This window comes from Bufo gargarizans, chromosome 4 (genome assembly GCF_014858855.1).
Source record: "Bufo gargarizans isolate SCDJY-AF-19 chromosome 4, ASM1485885v1, whole genome shotgun sequence".
NCBI lineage: Eukaryota > Metazoa > Chordata > Amphibia > Anura > Bufonidae > Bufo > Bufo gargarizans.
The window spans coordinates 109,180,828-109,198,902 of NC_058083.1; the positions used below are offsets into that span (position 1 = coordinate 109,180,828).

Below are 18,075 nucleotides of genomic sequence, written 5' to 3' on the forward strand. Positions count from 1 at the left end.
GCATTCAAAAGTTTAGAGAAGGTCACATTAAGTTCACCTGTAAAGGTTAGAGCGCATTTTAGGTTCATCCTGAAATTTCATCCACAAGCCAAATATCCCTAACTTTTTGTGAGTAGTTGTATGCTGAATATGTAAATTAATAAGAATCTTTGTAGTAATATTATTAGATATACCAAATGGTTGTGTTCTTCTTTTCAAGTCCCATCTCAACAGGTCATGGTAATGTCGCCAAAGTCCTGCAACAGACTCAGCGCAAGGCAGGGTGGAGGTACTGGAACCAAAAATATTGGTTCTGGCCTCTATCCCACCTCTAGGACTCACCTGACCTATTACTACAAGCACATATCGGAGAGATGGTCAAATATGTATGTGACCCTCACCACTGAAGTATATGGGAGTTAGGGAGTATTCACCTCTGTGGGAGATTTATCAAGACTGATATTTTCATACGTCCGTCTTGATCCTGTATGCATTGGAGTGAGGCATACACCCAATATATTAAAAGGCAGATGCCTCTTATGCAAATTAGGTGCCTCTCTTGGCCTCATTGTACCAGAAACTAAAATCCACGCCAGACTTGAGCTATATCTTCGCCTTCTTCTGGCATAAGTTATAGTAAATCTGGTAGAGGCTCCGCACCTCCACTTTTCTTGCCACTTTTCAGAAAAGTGGTGAGAAGCTCAAAAAGTTGCAAACCATGGTGCAAACATGGCACATGCCATAATTTGACACTTATTTACTCCACAAAAGTGGTGCTAAAGCATTAATAAATCTCCTCCGGTAAGCATATCTACAGTATAGGGCTCTATTCTTCTAAATATTTTTCGGCCTCCATTGGGTACACTGCGAAAAAACTGTTATACAATAGCATAATATACTACGCTATTCCATAGAAAGGTCCACAGTACAAAAATGTAATCCATGTCGTATTTTGCTATGCTTGACATCAGGGGCAGCCTAGGAGCTTAAAGTTGCCCTGGAAATAAACCTAAAAGTGTCCCCATGTTGTAGGCACTGGGTAGGTCCAAATTGACAGAAGACAGGGCAACACAACTAGGAAGGGCCAAAACAAATATTTAAGAACAACAGCAGGCAGGTCAGCAGTACCATCGTACAGCACAAAATACCGCCCCAGAAGAATCCAATACCACAGTACAGCACAAAATACTGCTGCCCCACTGCAGTATTCAACTGTATCACTGCCCTGAGGACGGGGATACAGTGCAATTCAGTCCCTGATGTCCCTAGCATTAATTGATGCTTAGAGGATCAGATCATTATGTACCAGTAGACAGCTGAAATTTCCCGGTAGGGTTTATGGCCAGTTTGTCCCTGCATGACATGGGGCACTACTATTGGAATGGATACATGTGATAGTCGAGGCAGTATTGTGTTCACACAGTTGGTTTGTAGTTAGAAATCGATTTGTGGAAGTGAATAATGTTTTGCTCTAAACATGGAACCAATTGAAATGTTACAGTGAATGCAATACCGTATCCTAATTAAACACAGCTTCAAAATATGGAGCAGTGCTGAATAGCAGACATAAAATTTTAATTGGAATCTTCTACTCATTAACTGAGATGGTATTTTCAGTGCATAAAACTATACAGACAAAGCGAAGGTCCTGTAACTGTGAGAAGAGGTTGTGCTCCGAGAGATTCACAGCACGGGGCAACATGAAGGCTCCGGTGTTCTCATTAGTAATTAATCTGACGTCGCTAAGCAGCATGGACACTGAAAAAGGAAGCTCTGCGAGGAGACTATGAACCAGATAACCTGACCACGCATGAGGCTGCAGACTTTTTTCTTCTCCAGCTTAAAGGGGTTGTCTCAGATAATTAAAAATCTCAGACAAGCTCTCTAATTGTCTAAATGAATAAATGTTATACTCACCCCTTTCTCCAGCACTGTTCTTTGTGGTATTTGCCCAGTCCTCTTGCCACTGCTTCTTTACTAACTGCCATATACAGTCCTGATCAAAAGTTTAAGACCACTTGAAAAATGGCAAAAAAACATATTTTACATTGTTGGATCTTAACAAGGTTCCAAGTAGAGCTTCAACATGCAACAAGAAGAAATGGGAGTGAGACAAAACATTTTTTGAGCATTCAATTAATTGAAAATAACGATTAAACTGAAACAGGCTGTTTTTCAGCTGATCCAAATTTTAGGACCACATGCCTTTAAAAGGCCAAATCTGTGCAAAGATGTGGATTCATTGTCATTTTCTGTCAGGTAGTCACACGTTGTGATGGCAAAGGCAAAAAAAACTCTCCCTTTTTGAACGTGGTCGGGTTGTTGAACAGTATAAGCAGGGTCTCTCACAGCGCGCCATCGCTGCTGAGGTGGGACGCAGCAAGACAGTCAGTCATTTGGAATTTCTTAAATGATCCTGAGGGTTATGGAACAAAAAAGTCAAGTGGAAGACCCCAAAAAATTCACCAGCACTGATCTGGAGGATCCAATTGGCTGTCCGTCAAGACACTGAATGATCCTCGACCCAAATTAAGGCCCTTACTGGTGCTGACTGCAGCCCCATAACCATCAGACAGCATCTGAGAATGAAGGGCTTCAAAAACAAAAAACGTCTTCAAAGACCTCGTCTCCTTGAACGCCACAGAACTGCTCGTTTGGACTTTGCAAGAGAGCACCAAACATGGCACATTCAAAGGTGGAAGAAAGTTTTATTCTCTGATGAGAAAAAATTGAACCTTGATGGTCCTGATGGTTTCCAACGTTACTGGCATGACAAGCAGATCCCACCTGAGATGTTTTCTACGTGCCACAGTGGAAGGGGAGCCATAATGGTCTGGGGTGCTTTTTCCTTCAGTGGAACAATGGAGCTTCAGGAAGTGCAGGGGCGTCAAACGGCCGCTGGCTATGTCCAGATGTTGCAGAGAGCATTCCTCATGACTAAGGACCCTCGTCTGTGTGGTAATGACTGGGTTTTTCAACAAGACAACGCTACAGTACAAAATGCCCGCAGGACAAGGGACTTCTTCCAGGAGAATAACATCACTCTTTTGGCCCCATCCTGCGTGTTTCCCTGATCTAAATCCAATTGAAAACCTTTGGGGATGGATGGCAAGGGAAGTTTACAAAAATGGACAACAGTTCCAGACAGTAGATAGCCTTCGTGTGGCCGTCTTCACCACTTGGAGAAATGTTCCCACTCACCTCATGGAAACGCTTGCATCAAGCATGCCGAAACAAATTTTTGAAGTGATCAACCATAACGGCGGAGCTACTAATTATTGAGTTCATGTCTGGAAGTTGGATTTCTGTTTTGGGGGGGGTTTAGTTTTTTTTTGGGAGATGTGGTCCTAAACTTTTGATCAGCTGAAAAACTGCCTGTTTCAGTTTATTCGTTTTTTTCATTAAATTGAATGCTCAAAAAATGTTTTGTCTCACTCCCATTTCTTCTTGTTGCATGTTGAAGCTCTACTTGGAACCTTGTTAAGATCCAGCCATGCTAAATATGATTTTTTGCAATTTTTCAAGTGGTCTTAAACTTTTGATCAGGACTGTATATGCACATGACCACTGCAGCCATTCACTGTCCACAGTAATGCATAAACTATAAGAAGAATGAAAAAACTGCGGCACTCACCAAAAACCTGTGAAAGGCTGTGCTGTACTCGCATCCGCCATGTTTTTAAGCATGAAGGAATAATAAGCAGAAGGTTTTTGGTGAGTGCTGCTGTTTTTTCATTCTTCTTATGGTTTATACATACTGTACATGGAACTTTGTTTGCTGAGTACCACCAGTGTTCACAATGTGAGGAGTGCAGTAAAAGTCCAGCACTGAATGTTTCACACATAAGGTAGTACCGACCACCTTGATCTTCTTTTGCATACTGTCCACAGTTATCTATCACTGAGGACAGTGATTGACTGCAGTGGTGAGGTTACATACAATAGCATGGCGCTGGGCACAGTAGAGGGAATGTGCAGGTATGTGGCACTTGACTGCTGCAGCCAATCACTGTCCTCAGCGTTAGACTGCTTAGGACAGTGACTGGCTGCAGCAGACACATGCCGTATTCCAAGCAGCAGCAGGACCAGGGCTGTGAAAAAGTTAGTTTAGCCGGCCGTTCCCCTCCCTGCCTATATGGGTAGTGTCCACCCCTCCTTCTCTGGTGCTAGGAGCAAATGACCCATAAAACCCCTTAGGCCTCATAGCCCCAGACCACAATGTCACAGGAAGATAGTTCCAAGCCCAATTGAGCCGCCTGGGTTCCGGCTATAACTAGAGTCCAAACATGGTAGTGTTATTTGGTTTCTGTGGGAAGATATGGATATCTTTCTTCCCTGACATCGCCCCATCAAACAAAGACCATGGGCATGTACATCGTGGCCACCGGGACACAAATATGTATCCGGTTTGCGCCTGCGATGGCCGGGCGATTCATAATTCCTTATGAAATGTAGGTGCCAACATGTCTGGGAGGTAGCATTGATCCTGGCAGGGCTAATACCTCCTGCTGGGGTTTTTTCCTGCAGGATTTAGCTTGCTTCCAAAACGGACTGATGGAGGTGTGACATTCTCCACCTGGGGCCTCCTTGAAGCCTGGACCACTGGGGCTTTCTTCCTTGCCAGCTGACACTCAGATGGCTGGGACCTTATTTTGCATGTACACTGATAAACATGCCAAGAGGTGAATCAAATGACAATCAGGGCTGGGGCTTTGAAGCAGGGCCCTCCTGTGGAGTTCACTACCTCTGCTATCTGTCAGCAAATGGGGGTGTGAGGACATGGCTGACAGTAAATATTAATCCATATTCCTCACACCTCCCCCTTTTAGAACAAATAGTTTTTTTATTGAATTTTCAAAATTTCTCAGACAAAGAACAGAACAAACTGTCACAGTACACCAGTAAACACCTCCCCCTTTTAGAGGGAGCCAGGGGGCAGCACATTCCTGTGTTCCCCCGTGCGCCCAAGATCAAATTATATATTTAATCGCCGTAAGGGCACACTAGATTTAACACAATATACACAGATAATATATACAGTGGTCTGAGGTTACAGATACAGACTATTTGGGTACAACAGGGTTAAGCAGAGTAAAAGTCAGTTACCGGGTAGATGAAAGTTTCTTTGGGTCATAAGGGTGGAATAGCCCTTGGCTTCAGTCACGTGGGGGCGGTGATGTCAGCAGTTTCCAGGTCTCTCTACACACATTTGCACGATGTGACCCCCTTTCAGAATAAGACACCGCCCGCTGGCTTCAATGGGCTTATGACCTGTAGCCGGCCGCGCCTCTCCCCGCCTATATGGGTAGGGTCCACCCCTCCTTCTCTGGTGCTGGGAGCAAATGACCCATAAAACCCCTTAGGGCTCATAGCCCCAGACCAGAATGACACAGGAAGATGGTTCCAGGCCCAATTGATCCGCCTGGGTTCCAGTTACAACTAGAGTCCAAACATGGTACCGTTATTTGGTTTCTGTGCGGAGATATGGCCAACATGTCTGGGAGGTAGCATTGATCCTGGCAGGGCTGATACCTCCTGCTGGTGGGGGTGGGGGTGGGAGGGTTCCTGCAGGATTTAGCTTGCTTCCAAATGGACTGACGGAGGTATGACATTCTCCACCTGGGGCCTCCTTGAAGCCTGGACCCCTGGGGCTTTCTTCCTTGCCAGCTGACACTCAGATGGCTGGGGGGTGGGAACTTATTTTGCAAGTACACTGATGAACATGCCAAGAGGTGAATCAAATGACAATCAGGGCTGGGGCCTTGAAGCAGGGACCTCCTGTGGAGTTCACTACCTCTGCTATCTGTCAGCAAATGGGAGTGTGAGGACATGGCTGACAGTAAATATTAATCCATATTCCTCACATACTGTAAGTCGAATGTTGGAAGGAGGTTAAAGGGGCTGTGCAGTGGAGTAATATTAATGTCTTATTCCTAGCATAGGTCATCAATATCAGATCAGTGTGGATCCAACTTCCAGCACCCTTGTTGATTAGCTGTTGTAACGGCATACAAGGAAATGCTCCAAACTCTGAACGGAACCTCACGAATAGCTGCTAGAAGACGAATAGGAAACGCACCCAAGCGACTTACACTCCTAGCAATCAGTCTCTAACAGCATACGGTGAATCCCCCAAAGAACGAGACGAGGCTCCATGTTGAGGGTCAAGCAGTGTGTTTATTGTTCTTATATAACATTGTTACACACTAGTACCACCCACAAGGTTTTGTAAAAACAACCAATAAACACGTACAATATAATAAAACACTCCCACAAAAAATCCTCCCCTCTGCCTGTGATACAATTACCTTACACAATTGGTTGATGCAATTATCACAGGCAGGAGAATACAGAATGTCTTCTGTCCTGGAGACAACCAAGGAGTAATTCAATTATTTCTCAGGACAAAGGGAAATCGCCAATACACACGTAGAGACAATAGGACAGACATCACTACTCAAATATACAATGTCCCAACCATTACAGTAAACATAGACATTTAACATATCCCCAGATGGCTTGGATCTGAGCGCTCAATATAACCAAACAGCGCTCAGAAGCCACACACACACACTCAAGTTGCCATGGGGTTTAAGTTTAGCATGGGCTGATGAGAGGGCCCATAATCCTGGGGCAAGAGGCTGGCAACCAGGCTTCTCCACCACCTCGCCACAGCTATTTAAAGGGGCTGTGGCGCTCGTGCAATCACTGCTTCCTCTTCAAAGTTTACCTGCGCATCATCTCCTTTGCAGCAGGATAGATCATCAGTTTTTCTTCCTGAACAACACCTTTATGTCTCATTCACATGTCAGTGTCTGGTCAGTGATTTCCATCAGTGATTGTGAGCCAAAACCAGGTGCGGCTCTAAACACAGAACAGGTGAACATCTTTCCCTTAATAAAAAGTAAACTACGGCACTAGTATTTGTAGTTTTGAAAATTTATATTTTCATTTCATTTGTCATTTCATTTTTATCAGCATCCAGGAGTAATAAAACTGGCCAACGTTTCGGTCCTAACACGGGACCTTGTTCACGGTCAGGGGATAATGGAGCAGTACTACTAGGACCACATAGATATCATAAACCAACCGGCACCCTTTATGCAAGGTATGTTATTGGCGCCACTGCAGAGCTGTACACCAGGAAGTAACAGCCACGTCTTACAGGCGCCCTCTAGCCGCCATTTCCACCAGCGCCTCCACAGACATGAGGTATAAGGGAACGATCTGCCCCTGTTCTGTGTGTTGGCTCTAAACCTGGTTTTGGCTCAAAATCACTGATAGAAATCACTGACCAAACACTGACTGTTTGAAGGAGGCCTAATCTGATTAGCCTCTATGTGGAGTTCTAGACTGGACGGCGGCGAGTCGTTAAATGTTGCATATCTTGATTTTTCCAAAGCTTTTTTTTACTGTGCTGCATAACTGGCTCAGTGATAGAAAACACAGGGTGGTTATTAACAGCACATCTCAGATTTGATGGGTCCATAACTAGTGGGATACTGCAGGGGTCAGTACTGGGCACAATCCCTTTTAGGGCTAGCTCTGCTGAATGTAATAATACCTTTCACTTACTGATCCAATGCGTGATTTTGGAGAAAAATTCCTTTTAATCTATATGCAAATGAGCAGTGAAGTGCACAGAAGGCGGAACCACTGCTCCTCTGGTTTCCCCTGCCAATCCCTCCATCTCCTTCTTGATTAACAGGGCCAGTTTTCTGCATAATCATCTCTCCTGTCAATCAGAAAGGAAATGGAGGGGCTGGCAGAGGAAGCAGGAGGAGCAGGGGTACACAGAGTGGCTTAGACCTGCCTTTGCTCATGATACTAAACTGTGAAAAGTAATTAACACAGAAGAGAGGTGTATACTCCTACAGATGGACCTGGATAGATTGGAGGCTTGGGCAGAGAAGTGACAGATTTAACACTGACTAATGAAAGGTTATGTACATGGGAAGGAATAATGCAAGTCACCCGTACATACTAAATGGTAAAACACTGGCAGGGGTGCGCCACTAATGAGGCCTCAGGCAGCACCATGTAGGGGCAACGGAAGGGCAATGGGATGAAGGGAAGGGGTTAGGTTAAGAAATTGGCATGGGGGGGGCACTGTTTCAGTTTTCACCTCAGGCAGCAGAAAGGCTAGGTTTCCCCCTGAACACTGGTTAACACTGAAATGGAATAGGACTTAGGAATTTTAGGTGACAGTAAGCTTAAAGGCTATGTACTTCTTTGGGGGCAAGAGGTTTACCTCTGTGTCCCTCTTGCTGTCATTCCAGCTCGCCATTGTTTTCCCAACTGCTTGGACACACAAGGTTGAACAGTGCTGACATCTTGGCCTAGTCACGCAGTGATCTGCTTGAGTGATAAACCAAGGTCTCTCAGTTCAAGGATTCTATGCCTCTCAGTTTGTGAAAAGTGGCGATAACTAGCATGTTAATAAACAGGAGGCACGGCACAATCATCCCACATTACTTGATCCAATTTTTGAGGTTTCATGTGGTTAAAAACTTTACTTTTAGTCTGGCTTTTATGCCCCTCCAACATGTCACAGACTGGAGCTAGGTGCTTGAAAATTTGATCATTTGCAGATCTGGGCATCACCTGTTACTGCCTCGATTTCAATAACTTTACTGTTTGTCCTTCTTGGTTTTGCAATTTTAAAGTTGAGCAGTACAGAGTATTTTTGAAGCAAGTTTCTACTTGATTTTCAGTAACTACTGTTTTGCTGCAATTATTTAATGCCCTGTTAAGCTACAAATGGCTACATCTGTACATTGCACAGCTTTGTTCTCCTGTTATTTTGAAAACCAAAGTTGAATCCTAATGGAAGGAGACTGAATTACATAAGACAGCCTATTAAAATACAGATAACATATAGATAACATACAGATGCTTCAGTATTTTGTGCAATCTTCATAGACTTCAATGGGTGTTTTCCATATTTGAAATGGATAAAAGTAGTGCATTCTGCGTTATTAGAGTGCATTTCTATTATACACACCCTTAAGAACAGCCCCATAGATTAGCATTATGGATCCCTAGAAATGGAGATTATGATATTGCTCATGAAAAGCAAACTTTTTATGCATTTCCAGTGGCTGCTTTCTCATATTATTAACCACATCTAAACACAGCTAATGAAACTACAGATGCATATTACAGTATGTAACTGCTGATAACTCAGTTCCTTCGTATATGACGCTTTGCTCTAGCAATAGACCTGGGTAATGAAAGAGTATCAGAGGCATATGCCAGATTTATTTTTCATTTTTTCCGATCCACAATTAGTATAGCTAGAAAAGCCACTAACATTAGCTTGCCAGGGAAGTGACTGCTGCAGGCCAGATGATACCAATGATGAATGCAATGTGATAATGATTTCAGGTAACTAGGCTGTAAACTCTGTAACCAGCCCTGCACCAAGAGCTTTATTGGCTGAAAGTTAATATACGGGTATTTTCACAATGTATACAGCATTTTTACCATATGTACTGTAATGTATCATACATTAAACCAATCCATAAAATCAATGCCACTGAGTAGACATCCATGTAAAACAAAGAAAATTGGTACCTGGCAGTATAAATTTTTTTTTTTTACTAGACGCCTCTGTATGAAGTAGCACAAACTGCTGCTAATCCTGCAGGAAAAAAAAATGAGAAAACCTGGGATATATGACCGCACAGAGGCCAAAAGAACACTCCGTTGGCTGCTGTCGGTATAATGGGTCCATGTTACGTATGCGTTGGGCACTTTCTCAGTGTGTGCATCAAACATACACTATATATGCAGTATGGAAAATATTTTTTCTGTTCTCAGTTTATAATAATTATGGCCGGAGGTTGTACTGCAAACTAATATAAAGGAAAAATGGTGGTGGCCACTAGGGAATCCTCTCAAAGGCCCATGTTCTGACATAATAAAAGGACCCAGCCATTATAGGGGTCAGTAGCAACTCCATCTGAAGCTGGTAGTAAACTTGGTAACCACTGGGTAAAAAAGACGTTCTTTCTCACCAATTCCTTTCCACAGGGCAGAGACACCTCTTTATTAGAGATGTCCCGAACTATTCGCCGGCGAACAGTTCCCGGCGAATATCGCATGTTCACGTTCGCCGCGGCGGGCGAACATATGCGATGTTCGGTCCGCCTCCTATACGTCATCATTGAGCAAACTTTGACCCTGTACCTCACAGTCAGCAGACACATTCCAGCCAATCAGCAGCATACCCTCCCTCCCAGACCCTCCCACCGCCTATCAAAAAGCAAGGACAGCATCCATCTTAGATTAATTCTGAAGCTGCAGTGTCACAAAGTTGTAATCGCAATGCGAATAATGCAGGTTATATTAATCGCATTGCGATTACAACTTAGAGCTGGGTTCCTAATGGTTATATTGATAGAATATAACGAAGATTGATACTATAGTGCTATATTCGTTGTCAATTCTAGCAATACAACCATTAGGAACTCAGATCTAAGTTGTAATCGCAATGCGAATAATGCAGGATATATTAATCGCATTGCGAATTCAACTTAGAGCTAAGTTCCCTATGGTTGTATTGCTAGAATTGACGAATATAACGAATATAGCACTATATTCTCAATCTTTGTTATATTAGATCTATCTAAGATGAATTCGCAATGCGATTAATATAACCTGCATTAGGCCCCATGCACACGGCCGTGTGCGGGCCGTGGAACCGCGGCCTGGATCCCTCCTGAGAGCAGGAGCGCACGGCGTCACTGGTTGCTATGACGCCGTGCGCTCCCTGCTGCCGCCGCAATACAGTAATACACTGGTATGATCTAAACCAGTGTATTACTGTACTGTGCCGGCAGCAGGGAGCACACGGCGTCATAGCAACCAGTGACGCCGTGCGCTCCTGCTCTCAGGAGGGATCCAGGCCGCGGTTCCACGGCCCGCACACGGCTGTGAAACATGGCCGTGTGCATGGGCCTTAATCGCATTGCGATTACAACTTTTTCAAATCCGACATTACATTCTAGCATGGAGCCGTTCCCATGCTGATGGGGACGCTCCATGAGCACGGAAGTCGGCAGAAGCTCTAAGTTGAAATCGCAATGCGATTAATTCAAGTTCTATAAATCGCATTGCGATTTCAACAGAACTTCTGCAAACTTCCGTGCTCATGGAGCGTCCCCATCACCATGGGAACGACTTCATGCTAGAATGTACTGTCGGATTTGAGAAAGTTGAAATTGCAATGCGATTAATTCAAGTTCTATAAATCGCATTGCGATTTCAACTTACCACACTCTGCGTCAACTACGTAATTTTCCATGGGAGTTTTGCCATGGATCCCCCTCCGGCATGCCACAGTCCAGGTGTTAGTCCCCTTGAAACAACTTTTCCATCATTATTGTGGCCACAAAGAGTACCTGTGGGTTTTCAAATTCGCCTTCCTATTGAAGTCTATTGCGGTTCGCCCGTTCGCGAACATTTGCGAAAATTTGCGATTGCCGTCCGCAAACTGAAAATTTTATGTTCGCTAAATCACTACTCTTTATTAAGCCTCATTCACATGTCAGTGTTTTGGTCAGTGATTTCTATCAGTGATTATGAGCCCAAACCAGGATTGGAGCCTCCACAGACATAAGGTATAAGGGAAAGATCTGCACCTGTTCTGTGTTTAGAGCCGCACCTGGTTTTAGCTCACAATCACTGATGGAAATAACTGACCAAACACTGACGTGTGAATTAGGCTTTAACCAGATTTTAGAGCCACAGGACCCAATCTAGCAGACTCAGCATGATCATGTATTATAGCTGCCCATTCATTTAATTAACACTATGCAATATTACATTTTTTTGTGAGTCTGCAGTTTCTCTACTTTCTCTAGTTGTTCTAAAGCCACTGCTGTGTTGGCTGTGTGTTCAGGGTCATTGTCTTGTTGGAAGGTGAACCTTCAGCCCAGTCTGAGGTCCAAAGCACTCCGGATCAGGTTTTCACTAAAAATATCACTTTACTTTGTTCCATTCAGCTTTCCCTGAACCCTGACCAGTCTCCCTATCCCATCTACTGAAAAACACCCCCACAGCATGATGCCACCACCAATAGAGGAGTTGGAATGACCACTTAAGCTACACCTGAGACCAGAGGTGTGGTCATACCCTAGCAAATGAAACCAGAGAGGCTGTCAGATCACATCACGTGCAACCAGTCTCTTAGATCTTCTGCCCCTTGTCACAGGAGAGACCAGTGACAGTCTTTCATTTAAGAATTCTGGAGGCCACTGTGCTTTTGGGACCTTTCAGTGCAGCAGAAATTTTTTGCACCCTTTTTCCATATATGCACCTACACACAATTCTTGGTAACCTCTCTTATCAAGGCCCTTTTCCCTGATTCCTCAGTTTAGTGGGGCAGCCAGCGCTAGGAAAAGTCCTAATTGTTCCAAACTTCTTCCATTTCATGATTATTGAGAGTACTGTGCAGCAGAACGTTTTTTGCATCCTTCTCCAGATCTGTTAGTCCACACAATGCTGTCTGTGGGCACTACAGGCAGTTCATTTCTCCTCTTGGTTTAGTTTTTGTTCTGATATGCATTGTCAGCTGCAAAACTTTATATAGTCAGGGGTGTATTTTTCCATATCATGTCCAGTCAACTGAATTTATCAGAGGTGGATTTCCAATCAAGGTGTAGAAACATCGCAAAGATGATCAAGAGAAAAGGGAGGTCCCCAGAGCTAAATTTCAAGTTTCATAACAAAGGGTGTAAATACTTATGCTTATGCAAAATTTTAGTTTTTTTCCTTTTTAATAAATTAACAAAAAATTGAAAATTCTATTCTGTCTCTTTATGAGGGAATGAGTTTAGAATAATGGGGGGGGGGGAGGCTTTTTTTTTATTTTAGCACAATGGTCACAAGACTCGCAATATAACAAAATGTGAAAAAAGTCAAAGAGTCTGAAGATTTTCCGAAAGCATGGTATAAAATAGTTAACATAATGTTAACTTACCAAATATGGGACAACCTCAGGTTTGTTCACATGGGCAGCACAGTGGCTCACTGGTTAGCACTGATGCCTTGCAGTGCTGGCCTGCTGGGGTCCCAGGTTCAACTCTCATCTGCATGGAGTTTTTTTATGTTCTCCCCATGTTTGTGTGGGTTTCCTCTGGGTTCTCTGGTTTCCTCCATACTCTAAAGGCATACTAAAAGTTAAATAAATGGTATAAGTACTCATGTTACTCCAACCTAAAGTATCTATGAAATGGGTTTTCTGGGACTAGGACAATTTTGTTAATCGACTTAGTGCAGTATTAGAGACTGGTGATAACAGCAGAAATGTCAACTTAATATGAAAAGTGTACACATCATAGAGATGGCTCATGCAACTGTTGTGGGACTTCTGGCTTGTTCCATCCCATTTTTTCCAGTGGGTGGGGAGGGCTTTCACAGATTTCTTCTCTCCTTAGACATTGTATCATTACCAAACAAGTGAACATAGAATTCTCCCCAACAAGCACAAGCTCCCCTTGTTCTGGGAATGAGTAGGGTGGTGGATGCATGAACCGGCACCAGTAGGGAGGAACCATTTTTATTCTATATATATGAACCTTTGTCATTTTTGAACAACCTACAAAGAAAAAAAAAGCCCAAAACAGTACCCATAAAATATCATAAAGATTTATTGTGTAGACAAATAAAATAAAATGTTATTAAAAATCAGGTGGCAGAAAAAGCATCCGCCAGAGACCACATAATTTACAAATGGGGGTGAATATGGAAAGGTGTGTATATTATAATGTATGGTCTGGACTACATCTACTGGGATAGTACCCTGTAAACAACATAGCTACAAATAGTGCCAGGATTAAATACTAATAACTGTGTCCAGACCACAGTATAAAAAAACTAATACCAATATTTAAACTTACCCATTTGCAATTGTGATCAATGGTGGGCGCGACCCCAACGTGCGTTTCGGTGTACGAAGGTACTGTTTTAGACTTGTTTCTTCTTTGTAGGTTTTTGCAGTTTTTGAGCTGGTACCCTGGTTACCATAATAGATGTGGGTTGTGCTCAAGCACAGTGTACACCCGTGACTTAGATGTTAATAGTGCTTGGCCTTTTTGGTCTTTTTTGTTTGCTTTGTCATTTATGAACCTGATTAAAGCTCCTAGATATGTGATGTTGGTCATATACACCAGTGTTTGATACACCATACTGGTAACTTATTTGCTGTTTCAGTTGGGAGCTTTATTTAAGAATCTGATAAATAATTTATAGAACTATGAATTTTGTTTGCCTACTAGGGTGAATCCAATTGCAGCAGGTCTGTTCCAGACATTTCTGCGAAGGTCCAGTTGATCTGAATAGAACTTGCAGAAATCTATGTCCTTGCTGCAAAAACAACCCTAATTATATAATATGAAACTGATTTTCATCAAATTTATCCCATGTGAATTCACTCTTAATGATGGATGAGTTTCTTCAAGAAGGAGAATATTTAACACACCACCAATGCAAGACCCTGTTCACATATGTTTGAGTCTTTCCATCAGAGGTATATGTTGGGAGGGTTTCCCAACATATACCTCTGAAGAAAGGTTGTGACGTATGCTACTGGTCAAAAAAACATTATTTTGACATAGTCCAGGTGAATTTGGCCCTAGGGATATTTTGAACATTAGCGCCAGAAGCTTTATTGGTGTAAATGCCCAGTTTATGGTGTAAACGTAATGTGAAAACACCCTAACCTATGTGACATACAGTATATGATACAACTAAGATTAGTAATGACAAAATAATAATAAATAAATAAAATAACCGTTATTATTATGATTATGCCAAGCGTGCTTAGCTATTGTCCAAGAATTGTGTCTACCATAATCAATTGATTTCATCATTTTTATTTTTTTTTTAAAGCTTTTAGTCCATGAGTATCCTATTGTGAAGACTCCTCAGAGGAAAGTATGGTGAGGAACATTGATGATCTGGAATTCTGTCTCCCTTCCCATTCAGACTCTATTCTGGCAGGTCTACAGTCCCTGAGGTTTAATCCACAGCTCTCTGATGTTACGTTGAGAGTTCAAGGACGGGAGTTTCCTTGCCATCGTGCTGTGCTGGCATTGTGCAGCCAATACTTCCATGCCATGTTCACTGGGAACTTCCAGGATAGCATTTCTGCACATGTAGAAATCAAAGAGGTGGACCCAGAGTTCTTGGAAACATTGATTAATTTCTCCTACACTGGTCGCCTGACTATTAACCAAGGCAATGTAGAAGGACTTATTCGTATCTCCAACCAGCTCAATTTCCCTGCAGTGCGTAAAGTTTGTATTCGGTATTTGCAGCAGCAGATGGATGCCACCAATAGCTTAGGCATATGGGAATTTGGTGAAACCCACGGCTGCCCTGAAGTTACAGCAAAGGCCTGGTCTTTCCTACAAGAGAATTTTGAGGCTGTATCTCAAGAGGAAGAATTTCTACTTTTACCCCCTGAGCGTCTACTTCACTACCTAGGGGATCCTCTGCTACAAGTAAAAGAAGATCAGAGTCGGGCAAAGGCAGTTCTTCAGTGGGTCAGGCAAGATGTGGAGAGCAGGGCTCACTTCCTTCCAGAGCTGCTTAGTATGGCCAGGTTATCAAGTCTAACTGACCACTACCTGCAAGAACTAATGGATGCTGAGCCATTGATCAGTGAATCAGACACATGCCGGGCATTGGTCAGCAGGAACATTGGGCAGGTATGACAATTCTACCGATTGACTAAAGATAACAGGCCTTAGTTGGTCTAGGTGTTAAGTCATAGCACCTAACTGTGTCTAAGTTGATGTGACATGCTCAAAACACCTTTCTATTAGAGGGATGGTGCCAAGTTTATAAGTTTTCCCCTATCCACATAATAGGGGATAACTAGCTGATCGCTGGGGATGTCCAAACACTGGGACCTCACTAATCCTGAGAATTGGGGTTTTGTTTCCCCATTCTGATGGAGCAGCAGGTGGTGCAGGTGCACTGCGGTTCCATTCATTCTTTATGGGAGCACCAGAAATAGCAAAGTACAGTGCTTGGCTATCTCCATCACTCTCATAGAGAATGAATGGAGATGCAGGGTGCATGCTCGACTTGACACTCAATGAGAATGGGGGAACGGGACCCTCACTCTTGGGATCGGTGGGAGTCCTGGCTGTCGGACCTGTTGCGATCAGCTAGTTGTCCTCTATCCTGTGGATAGGGAATAACTTAAAAACTTTGTACAACCCCTTTAAGCTTGGGACTTGTAGTCTAAAGAAAATTTTAGAAATATGGACCCTGAGTTTGGCCAAGTGCATGTGGTTTTATGACAGCATATAACGTTTCCTAAACTAAAGGACCAAAAGGGCTCTGTGTGCCACCATATGGCAATCTGCCAGGTGCTATATCTTATATAGTCTCTCTAAATGTAACACTTTTAGGGTAGAATACCTCTTTAGTGTAGCATGTGATTATGTAATTATGGCTCTGTAGAACTTGAAGACTATAGAACCATAATATGAACATGTGTATCATCTCAATCCAGTCCAAAATCCCATGCATGTGCCATTGTCTTCTAGCTCTGTTCCTCCTTTGATAGGTGCATGAGTGGTGCACCGATGATGCTGGGCTGGGGCAATTATATCCAGCGTCACTGCACATCCTCTGAGGACCACCAGCTTGTCAGATACAGAAGAGAACTGGAATACCACGGCACATGACTGGCTAGTGATGACACATACCCTGTCTTTAGGGACATCAATCAAGCCAGATTCTGTGGGTTTCGGGAACGAGCTTCTCCAATTCCTTGATTGCCAAAAAGTAGTTAGCATATGGCACGTGGACGGATTAATTTATTTTTTAAATACAGACATTACAAATACAGGAACTGCACATAATGCTAGTAATGGCAGCTCGCAGAAAAATAATACTTTTTTTTTTACATGATTTCAGTGTTTTTTCACACTGGGCAATGAGTACTCTCAATACAGATAACACAATACAGAGTTTTGTACAGATCACTTTTTTAGTTTGTGCTTCAACAAGGTGCGCAGTCATACCATTATCATTAGAGGGCAGGACTACAATTAAACATAACAACTCTCCACTAGTGACTAAATGTGATGATCCCAGCTTCCCCTCCCTGCACAGTGACCTGAAGAGTCATTTTCTGTCTTCGTTTTCTTATGTCCCTATAACTGCTGTTAAGTACAGTAAGTCTCTGAAACTTCTATTTACAGCTTGTCCAAGATGGCTGCCTCATAATCATGTAAAGTAACATGGAATATAAGGAGAAAACTTACATGTTCTCATGTTTACATTCCCCTTAGAGATTCTCCATGGTTGATGTGAAAAAATGTCTCCAGCCTACGTGTCACTTGTGGTATCATAGACATGGCCTGGATGCCACCTCTACCCTGGGTCATTTCCTTACATGTAACTCTTACATCTGTTATAACCTTTGACATCTATGCCACCTTTCACTAGAGTGTTAACCTGTCTAGTGTTAGGTGTCATCAGCCATCAGTGTCAGCTCCCACACCTGAGCTGTCCCCTGCTTACATTTATGACCCATATCACCTGTCAAGGCTATCAATAGACACTTTACTAATCTCTCCAGCTATATCTCTTCTCACCTATCACTAGTTATCAGTTACTCCACGTGTCACATTTCTCACACCTGTCACCTCTCTCTGCTATGACTCGATTGTTACTTGTGTTAACACTGGTAATTATAGCCGGATCATTCAGTGTCTGGAAAGGATTATACACAAGTTGAATGGGAACCTCTTAGTAAGGTATTAGGGGAGAAATGTCTCTTTTGATTCCAAGTATTTTTCCTCCAGGTGACAAAGGGCCGTAGTGAGCAGACATCAGTATCTCTTCAGCAAGTGCTGGCGGTGGTAGGAGGAAAGGTTTTGGAGGACGAGGAAGATGAGGATGAAAATGAAGATGAATCTTCTAGAACACCTCCAAACTTTGCTTATTACAATCCCAAAACCAGTGAGTAAAATCTGATAATAATCATTAAAGACAGGTACTGCATATCAACAGGCAAGAACAAAACCAATGTTGTCTGGGAAGGTCCATGAACTCCTACTTCCTTTACCA

At 42.9% G+C, this 18,075-nt stretch overlaps 1 protein-coding gene across 2 annotated transcripts in view; it reads left to right on the plus strand.

Annotated features, from left to right (window-relative positions):
- Positions 1-18,075, plus strand: part of KLHL30 (kelch like family member 30) — a 35,909-nt gene that overhangs the window by 9,868 nt on the left and 7,966 nt on the right. For both annotated transcript variants that reach the window (XM_044290177.1, XM_044290176.1), the window contains exons 2-3: positions 14,875-15,695; positions 17,811-17,967. In XM_044290177.1, the coding sequence (XP_044146112.1) occupies positions 14,922-15,695; positions 17,811-17,967 (931 nt within the window). In that variant the 5' untranslated portion in view covers positions 14,875-14,921. The remainder of the gene's footprint in view (positions 1-14,874; positions 15,696-17,810; positions 17,968-18,075) is intronic.